General features: G+C 38.4%; 1 protein-coding gene across 2 annotated transcripts in view; it reads right to left on the bottom strand.

Annotated features, from left to right (window-relative positions):
• The window catches only part of LOC121906862 (butyrophilin subfamily 3 member A2-like), a 115,260-nt gene that overhangs the window by 4,005 nt on the left and 100,558 nt on the right, over positions 1-10,697 (bottom strand). For both annotated transcript variants that reach the window (XM_042426047.1, XM_042426043.1), the window contains 2 exons: positions 3,524-3,814; positions 2,928-3,026 (listed from right to left, as the gene is read on the bottom strand). In XM_042426047.1, coding sequence (XP_042281981.1) covers positions 2,928-3,026; positions 3,524-3,814 — 390 coding nt within the window. The remainder of the gene's footprint in view (positions 1-2,927; positions 3,027-3,523; positions 3,815-10,697) is intronic.

The following is a 10,697-nucleotide window of genomic DNA, read 5'->3' as shown; positions in this document are numbered from 1 at the left end:
TGGAAACGGATGTCTTATGGAAACTTTGATTCTTTTGAATATGTGGCTCTTCAGCTGAATTCCTCTTCTCGAGCTGTATTTCTAAATATCTACAGGCCACCTAAATACTGTGCTACCTTTTTTGATGACTTTACGGAACTGCTGTCTATAATCTCTATTGACTCTGTGTAGTTATTGTTGGTGATTTTAACATCCATGTTGACAACCCCCAGAACAGCAGCACTAAACAACCGTGTTATGTTCTTGATAACCATGAACTGACTCAGCATGTGATGGAGCCCAGGCACAACAAGGGCCACACTCTGAACTTAACCATCTCTAAGGGTCTGAACATTTCTAAGGTTATCATGACTGACGTTGCTCTCTCTGATCATTCCTGTGTTTTCTTTGAGAGTGCTATTTCCGTGCACACAAATGCTCAAACAGAGGTAATAAAAAAAAACAGTATATCACTGAAAACACCGGTGAAATATTTATTCAGGCCTTCTCTTCCACACCTGCCCTCTCTTGGGTCTCAGTCAACGAGCTTGTCGATAATTTCAGTTCTAAAATTACAAATGGTATTGATGCCATTGCACCCACTTAGGTGAGGGTTGTCTCTGGTAAGCAAAGATCTCCATGGAGAAATGGCACACTGGTCAGAGTGGAAAAAAGAGAGTGTCGAAAAGCTGAATGCAGGTGGAAAAGCTGAATCTCCAGGTTCATTATGACATCTATAAAGAAAGACTTCACATTTATAATTTGGAACTGAGAAATGCAAGGCGGTCCCTCTTCTCTGACATCATTGCCAAAAACAATAATAATGCACGTGCCTTATTTGCTGCTGTCGACAGGCTAATAAACCCTCCTGTGTCAGTAGCCCCTGAACTTCTATCCACCAGGGCTTGCAGCGAATTTGCCCCCTTCTTCACTGACAAAATTCAGAAAATTAGACAAGCAGTCAGTGCCTCCATATCAGGTGCAGGATAAGTGTTGTCCCTGTGTCCACTTAAAATCAATTTGAGTAGTATGACACAGTTCCATCCGATCAACCACAAAAACCTGGAGGACATTATACAACATCTGAAATCCTCCTCTTGCTGCCTTGATATTCTGCCTACAGGCTTTTTCCAAACTGTTTCAAACTGCACAGCCTCAGATCTTCTACAGATTGTCAACACATCTCTTCTCTCAGGTGTCTTCCCACAGGCCCTGAAAACTGCCGTCATCAAGCCACTCTTAAGAAAGAATAATCTAGACACTTCACTAATGAAACTATGGGCCCATATCAAACATTTTTAAGTACAATCATTGAAAAAGCTGTTTTTCAACAGCTGAACAACTTTGTGGCACTAAACAATGCCACATCTTCCAGTCAGGATTTCAACCACAACACAGCACTGAGACTGCTCTTGTTGAGGTCTTCAGTGACATACACTTAAACACTGACAGTGGCAGAATTTCAGTATTAGTATGACTGGATCTCAGTGCCGCATTTGACACGGTTGACCACAACATATCACTAGACAGACTGGAAAACTGGGTGGGACTTTCTGGCACAGAACTGAACTGGTTTGAATCCTACTTAAAGGACAGGGAGTACTTTGTGTCTCTAGGTAATTACACATCTGAGCGGACAAAAATGACATGCAGAGTTCCCCAAGGCTCCGTGCTGGGGCCTCTTCTGTTCAACATCTACTTGCTCAGATTATGGAAAACAACAAAATATGTTAACACAGTTATGCAGACGACACACAAATGCACAAAACCATATCACCAGGGGACTATGGTCCAATACAAGCACTGAGTAAGTGCATTGAACAAATCAATGATTGGATGTGCCAGAATTTTCTTCAATTAAACAAAGACAAAACTGAAGTAATTGTTTTTGGAGCCAAGGAAGAACAATTAAAACTCAGCGCTCAGCTTCGATCGATAATGTTAAAAACTACAAACCAAGCCAGAAATCTCAGTGTAGTCATGGACTCAGACCCGAATTTCAACAGCCACATTAAGACAATTACAAAGTCAGCCTACTATCACCTAAAGAATATATCAAGAATTAAAGGACTTATGTCTCAGCAGGATTTGGGAAAACTGGTCCATGTATTTATCTTCAGCAGACTTGACTACTGTAACGCTGTCTTCACAGGTCTCCCTAAAAAAAATCGATCAGACAGCCGCAGCTGATTCAGACGCTGCTGCTTGAGTCCTCACTAAGACCAAGAAAGAGGATCATATAACTCCAGTTCTCAGATCTTTACACTGGCTTCCTGTCTGTCAAAGAATTGATTTTAAAATACTGCAGTTGGTTTATAAAGTACTGAATGGTTTAGGGCCAAAATACATTTCTGATCTGCTGCTACGTTATGAAACATCCAGACCTCTCAGGTCGTCTGGGACAGGTCTGCTTTCTGTCACCACAGTAACAACTAAACATAGAGAAGCAGCGTTCAGTTTTTATACTCCACATATCTGGAACAAACTCCCAGAAAACTGCAGGCCTGATGCAACTCTCTTTTAAATAGTTGAATACTTTTCTGTTTGCCTTTTATTAAACCAAATTTGAGGGTTAATATCGTACACTGCACTGTAACTTTTATTCTCTTGTTTTATCTGTCTTATTCTTTTTTAGCGTCTTTTTATTTCCAAATGTAACACTTTTTAATTGTGTTTAAATGTCTTTTTACTTGTGTTGCTTTTATATTCTGTCTTGATGCCTTTTATGTTCTATGTAAAGCACTTTGAATTGTCTTGTTGTTGAAATATGCTATACAAATAAACTTGCCTTGCCTTATGGTTTCAGCCTAATTGTGTCTTTCCATATAAGGTCACAAGGTGTGTGATATTTGAGTTCATGCATTTTCACTAGTTGATGATATCTGTCCAGCAATAAAAAATTAGCAAATAACAATTGCAATAGAGAATAAATAAAAACAGTTACTCACGTCTTCTGTAGAGAAAAAAACACACAAATAATAATAATAATAATAATATGGCAGCAACGACTCCAATTGATACACCTATTGCACTCAGCAGCTCCTCACCTGTAAATTAGGAGACATAACAGAGTAACAAATTATTTTAACATGTTGCAATAATATAAACACATCTTTGAACACGTCAATATCTGCTTTTTGTTTGTCTTCCTTGTTTCTTTTAATGTTTAACATCAACCTGTCCAGGGACTGCAGTTAAAAATTTGCCTTTTGGCTAAATCTGACACATTTACATCATGTTGATGTTAATTAATGTGTGATGCCCCTGATAAATAAATGAATTAATAAAAAATTAAATGTACTATGTAGTACCAAACTAAATATTCCACAAGCTGCCCAAATCTTCAGTCACTTATGTAATACAGAAATCTACAAACTGCTTATAGTTTATTTAAAGTAAGTTTCATTAATGATGATGATGAATTGTGTTTACTAGAATTACAGTACTGAGCAAAAGTTTTAGGAACTTTAGATTCTTATCCATAATGCAATACCATCAGGGAAGCATCTTATTATCTTTATTTATCTGTATCTGTATCACTCACCAGGAGCATCAATCACTGCGGTTTTCTCAATCTGCTGTTTGGAGCGAGGGTTATACACGTGGCAGGTTACAGACTGCAGCTCTTTGACACTGATGGTGCTTGTGACAGAGAAGGTTTTCTTGGTTGGATGCTGCTGATGGGACGTCTGAGCATCCTGCAGGTCCAGTTGTTCACCGCTAGATTTATTTTGACCAGTCCATTTCACTTCAGGTTCAGGGTATCCTCCATGTGCCGTACAGGTTGCACTGTTTAATGTGCTGTTAATGGTCAGGTTAAGATCTTGGTAGGCAGCTGTGGGTGTGTCAGAAAGCATGATGGTTTACACACTAGAGATATTTATAGTATTTTGATGTGTATAGATTTTGGTTTGAAAGCAAGAAACTACTAATCCATACCTGAGACCCACAAACAGGATTTGCACTGATGTATAAGCCTTTTAGTAGAATCAAAACCAACAAAGGCCGAGAATGTTTTCTGGTCATCTCCAACACTAACATTGTTAAGTCTAATAGAAATATTTCCAGAACTAAAGTCATTATTGAAGACTTGACACCTGTTCCTGTATTCATCAGCTACTGGCTGTGTTTCCCCACTTTTGTCCCAGTGAAACAAAAGTTTTTCAGACCCATGCTCCTGCCAGTAAAACCATTTGATACTTGTTGAATTCACTGGTAGTGAACAGGGAATCAGGACGGACCCTCCGACAGTGGCATTGAGAGGGACAGATATCTGACCCATGATGGGTGCTAGAAAAGAAAAGACTGAGATATAGTAAGAGTTGTTAGTAAGAGGAGAAATGATGTCATCCTGACTCATCAAAACAGTGAGAAACTAAAAGGTAAAAACACATTGAAACATGCACATAAGAGGCTGAATTTCAAGAGAATCCTTTCTTCAGATGTCATACTGTACAGGAAGGGTGTCCTGCTAATTAAACTTGTGCAGGCATTTAGCTCCTTCATTTTTTTAGATTTGATGCATTCTGTGTTAATTTGGAAAGGAAAAACTGTTCTCTGTATTTTTCTCTTAGTATCTTAGTGCCAGGTAAATACCCCCCCGCCACCTACCTCCTTCTGGACAGGATACTTGGTTCCTGCTAGCTGGAGCACTATGTACTATCATTGTTAGTTGTACACATTGTAGGGTTCAATTTGGAAGGCTAGATATAAATTAACAACTTATAATCGCTGTGTGAAAACAGTCACTCAGCTTCAGAATACAGTAACTCCCCATATAGAAACCCTGTCTCCTAGAAATTACATTTATATACCTGTTTTCTCAATTACGTTGGCAAATGTAATTGCTGCCTGGATTATGTTCACACTGTAGGAGGAAGTCCCTGCATGTTTTGAATGCAGACAGTACAACCCTCAAACAACAGGCCAGCTCTTTCATCACATAAGTGAGATTTCCAAACTTTTCACTGACCAGACCATCTAAACAACATCCTGCAAACAGAAAGGATCAGCTGAGAAACCCTTCATCTCCTGCATGGTCACTAAACCAGACCACTGACCCAAACTACCTTTGATCCTTCAAGCTACCAGAGCCAGCAAGATGATAAGACCAATTCACACACCAGTGTGCGCTGACAGTACCACTTATAACCAACCCCACCACTTGCTTGCATAACTCACCTCTAAGAACACACACATACACACTCACACACAAATGTAGCACATAGCCTGGTCCCCTGCAGTTTTCAGTCAGATCAAGGACTGTAAAACACATCAACTTACAAATGTAGTTTTAGATTTTGTCTAAGAACAATTAATATTGTATGTTTATATGTGTGTATATCGCCCAATATGTCTGCTTTAATTATACTTTTATTCTACTGCCTTTAAACCAAGAAATGTACAACTTACATAATTCCATATTCTATCAATCAATCAATCAATCAATTTTTATATATATAGCGCCATATCACAACAAAAGTCATCTCAAGGCACTTTTCACATAGAGCAGGTCAAGACCGTACTCTTTAATTTACAGAGACCCAACAATTCCCCCATGAACTAACATCATTTCGTAGTTTAGTACCATTCTGCTTCTTTTCTCTCAAAATGCTAAAGCTACTATCAAAAATGCAAAATTATGAATCATGCAATTGTTAAATTTCAGTTTTGATTAAAACAGTAACAGCATTTAAGAGTTGAATCTGCCTGTCAGTGGACAGGCCGACTTATTCATCATTACAAGATCCAGAATCCAGCTTCTCACCCCAGCACATCGAACTCTTCTCTATAGAAGCCACCACAGACAGCAAGTACTCCTACAAAACCTTCAACTTGCTTAAACCCTGGTGCTTTTATACTTTGTGACTTCAACTGGCAGAACTAAGCTGTTGTGCTGTGGATTTGACTTTCTGTTTCTCAGGTAACAGTCATCTCATCTGTCTCTAATACCAACTACAAATTAAAGCTGCAAGCAGTGTTGAACGGGCCTTCGCGCCCTTGCGCACATGGGGCCGCGGTGCAGTCACCTAAGCTTCTGGGAACCAAGAAAACTTTTGGAGATGATCAGTGTGAGAGTCTTTTGACACACAATACTAACCAGTTTCTCTCTGTGAGCCCACCCCTCTGTTTATCACAGATAATTATGAATTATGAAATCAAAATATTGTTAACCTTAATCAATAATTCGGGCACCAACTGTAGGATCTGTGAGGAACACAGTTGATTATTTGCAATAATTATCAATTATCAAAGATAATTAACTAATTATAACAATTAATAGAATTATTAATATGAACTAACAAATACGGGGCACCACCCGGAAACCGGGACCAATAACCAAACAAGGTAGTCTCATAAATGGGAGTTCACCTAGAATGTTAATATCTGAGAGATATCAACATTCAAGGATGAACAAAGAAGGGTGAAATCGAGCTCTGACTCCTTCAATCAGCCACTTTTCACAATATGTTACACACAATAATGACAAAAGAACTTCTCTTTAAAGATATAACATTGTTTATTAAACTTAGCAAAATCAACAAAGTTAACAAATGAATTCTAGAGGGATTGAAAGTTGAAACGACAGATACAGGAAGTGGCGACGCATGTAAGGGCAGCGGAGCGTTAACTGCAGCATGACCGAAAGAAGCACAACCAGTTAGCCTCTGCTAGCCTCTCAGCTAACCCCGGCTCTCTGTTTAGATCCAAACGGAGCACCGAGTCCTGATTTGTTATTTAGGTTAAAGCGGAGAGAATCAGCGGGTCTGTCGGCCAGCTGAGTGAAGTGAAACCTGCAGAAAAAACACCGTGACCATCACGGTGAAACAGTCCGTAGAGAACTACTGTGTTCAGCTGCACAGATAGGAAATCCCTCGGCTGACAGGATGTACCACTCTGTGAGGAAAAATATTTTACCCTCCCCTTTTTGGTTTATAACAATGGTTGGCAACCAGCATATTAGGTGCATTACTGCCACCCTCTTCCTGAGTTTTTCCCTCATATAAGCTATAGTCTTTCTTGATCATTAGTACAATATATGATTACATGTGTAATAGTCTCCTCAGCCAAGTGGGAAAAAATATGTGCATATATGAACAACAGCAATTGGAGAGGATGACAGTCAAAAAGTAATCATGTTAAATAATCATGATCTCAATATTGAATAAAAATGATCGTGATTATAATTTTTGCCACAATCAAGCACCCCTAAAAACAACAAATTGTGATTTACATACACACACACACACACAGAGTTTAAATATGTATGTGATAAATTGTAAATATGTATGTAATGAATTGTTTTCTTTTAAGAAACTGTTACTTGAACATTTTTCAGTGTGCTCCTAAAGTTATATGTATGCTCCTACTTTCTTTCATTTAAGAGCACATGTACTCCTTGAAAAAAAGTAAGGATTGAACACTGCTGTCAGATATGTAGAAACACTAAGTAAGTGGAGTGTGGTGCAGTCCAAGGGCTTCTGTCACAGGCAGTAGATGTTTACTTTACCCACCCCCCCCACCCCCCCTCCCATTCTCTCTCTCCCTCTCAGTTGGAAGGAAGGACTTCAAAGTGATCTTCTTGTGAAATATCCTCATAAATCCCATAACTTTGGCCAAATCCTACATAAAAATCACATTTTTTTGTAGGAATTTTCGTTGCGAATCCATTGATACAGGTTTGAAAGTGGTCGGACTTATAGTTAAGATGCCAGATGCCCCAGTTTGGCACAAAGTCCATGCCCAGAGATTGCCTCCCCATTGGTTTACATTGTAAGGTGTAATGTCGCACTCCAACTTTCAGGGCTTACTAAATCTAAACCGTTCGAGTTATTACAAAGTTTTTAATAACTTTTGCTCAACACAGTGTGATAAGTCATGTATTAAAGTTTGAAGCCGATACCATTAACGCCCTAGGAGGAGGTAGCGTTTATTCAAGGTCCAAAATTGGCAAAAAATCGTATTTTGAAATTGACATTGCGGACTTCCTGTTGGATTTAGGTCAGGGGTGTCAGTGTATGATTTGTAGGTCTTGATGAGACGAATAATTGAGTTTTGGTTCTATCTCTCTACGACATTCCTACGGGCCGTGGCGGCCGTTTTAGATACATAGGTGGCGCTCTCGAGCACATTTTGGCACTTTGGGGGTTAATTTTTACATTTTATCAAATTTTTCACCAGACCTGATGTGCGTGCCAAATTTGGTGAGTTTTTGAGCATGTTTAGGGGGTCAAATTTAGAGTTAAAGTGGCGTAACAAGAAAGAAGAAAGAAACAAACACACGAAAAACAATAGGGTCTTCGCCCTTTGGGCTCAGGCCCTAAATAGTTAACTCTGCATCATTCATTCACTAGCCATAGCCTTGTGTACCAGTTTCCCCTTTCCCTCATGTCTTGTTTGTAAAATGTTGTAATGTTTAGTACTTGTTGTACTGTTTGTTATTGTGCTGTTATATGTTAATTGTGACCTGCCGAAGGGACTGCGGATGAAAATGAGCTATAAGCTAACTCTGGTACAGTACGTCAAATGGTAACATTTATGTTTAACACTGTACATGGTCCCAATAAATAAGACAAATTAATAATCAATAATACAAAGTATGTAACTAAAAATGAACTTGTTGGTCTTTTCTTGTGTTTGCATCTCAGTCACTTAACCTTAAACGACCTATACCCTTGCAAAATCATAATTAAGATCAATAACATCCATCATTCTAATTGACATCTCTTGTGTGGCCAACAAGAAAGACTATTTCCCTATTATTATACCTACTCTTATGTGAGGTATGTTGCTGGACAAATAATTTCATATTTGAAGCATGCAATGATAATTCAGAATTCCCCCATAAAATCATAAAACTATTTGTGTGCACAAATTCTACAGCAAGGTGTCATACCACTGGTCCAACAGCCAACTATTTCAAAACTCCAATAGTTAAAAATGTCAGGACAGTGTGCAGTATTAAGCACAAATGATGCACTGCACCAGAGTTAGCTTGAAGCTAATTTGCATCTGTGGTCCATTACAATCAAAACATACAACAGCACAACAAACAGTACAAAGCAAAAAACAAAACAAAACAAAACAAAAAAAACACAGAGAACACACCATACAAAATACAAAATACAAAATACAAAGCTACACATACACCCACAATGTCAATTAAAAATTAACAATGTAAACTAGGCTCAGTGGTCACACAGCTCTATTCATTAGACTGAAAGCTCATAGTCCAACAGCCCGTTATCCCGAAAACAAAAGCCCACTGCTCCAAAAATAAACTGTGATGACCCCTGTTGTCATCTGGGAGTTTGTATGAACTCTGATTGGTGTCTCTTTCCTGAAGGTGACTAATTACCTTGACTCAGTGCACCTGAGCCTGGTACACTGACGTTCCTTAAGCCACGGCTACAGTCTCTCTTAGACTCTCGGACTCTCGGCTGCCTTGTTGTTGCAGCTCTTTGTCCTCTCTCCCTACAGGCACCGGTTTGTTTTGCTTTCATGCACTTTACAGCATTCACACACCTGCATTCTTCACTCATGCATCACATACTCTAATGATACCACTGATTTCCACACCCGATACTCTAAATATTTAGTGAATTTGTTTAGTTCGATTTAATAAATTATCTTTTGTTGAACACTGACATGGTGTGTTAACCTTTTGTTGTAGCCACTTGAGCCAGGTCATAACAACAAAACAATTTAACAATTTCATAAAATCACATTATAAAAATTGCACGAATGTGCTGAGTTGACTGGAGGTGTTTCAGAATGTCAAACAGTAACGTTACACATCTTACTTTAGTTTATTTAACTTAGTTCACAGAAGAGCTGTTAAAGTTAAATATCAACCGAAATGAGAAATCTTTCTTTGGGAGTCATACAAAGTCATACCTTATGATTTACATGTTGTGTTATATTAAATTGAACAATATGTTAATAGTCTGGAAAGCAGTTAAGCCGGGAGTCACTGAACTCCAACCCCAGAGTGTGTATTTTAAGAGCAATGGGTCGTCAGACTAATGGGCTTTCAGTCCAATGCAACATTTTTCAGACTATTGGGGTTTCAGAATAATAGGCCTTCATCCCAATTGGCAGTCCCCTATTTGCAGTCCCCATTTATATATCTCATTGGCTGCAGAGGTCGGGGTGGATGGAAGATATCCACTAGATTCAGCAAACTCAATTATTATATCATATTAGTGTTTCAGTGTTCATTTGGGCACCTGACTTTTGGTTTAAGACAGACGTGAAAAACTGTGAATCTATCCTTTGACTACCATGTTTATCGGAAAAATGTAAAATCACCAAATATGGAGAAATATTGTTTTCACTAGATAGCAACAATATGCAGAGTAGCCAAAGAGCAGACGGCTGTTTTTTATTTTTATTTTATTGAATTTCATGTTAATATGAGCATCCAGGTATCAGTAGGAGGCAGGTGGAGATCAGTTGGAAATATTTGGTTTTATGGTGGAAATATTTTTGGTTTTTCATCATCATCAAAACAATCATATCTCAATTTTATAAAAATTAATTAAAAAAAAATTGCAGCTGTATACCTTTCCATCCTATTGACACAAACATGTTTCCTCCACAAACATAAACCAATATATTCTGTATGACCTCCACCACCTAGATCAATATTATGTTTTATCTTGCATTGATCATCTTCATGATAAGGTAAAACTGTTCACGTTGACATAACACTTTAA

This window comes from Thunnus maccoyii, chromosome 11 (assembly GCF_910596095.1).
Source record: "Thunnus maccoyii chromosome 11, fThuMac1.1, whole genome shotgun sequence".
NCBI lineage: Eukaryota > Metazoa > Chordata > Actinopteri > Scombriformes > Scombridae > Thunnus > Thunnus maccoyii.
The sequence above is the reverse complement of the archived record's forward strand: the minus strand, read 5'-3'. Positions and strand labels throughout refer to the sequence as shown.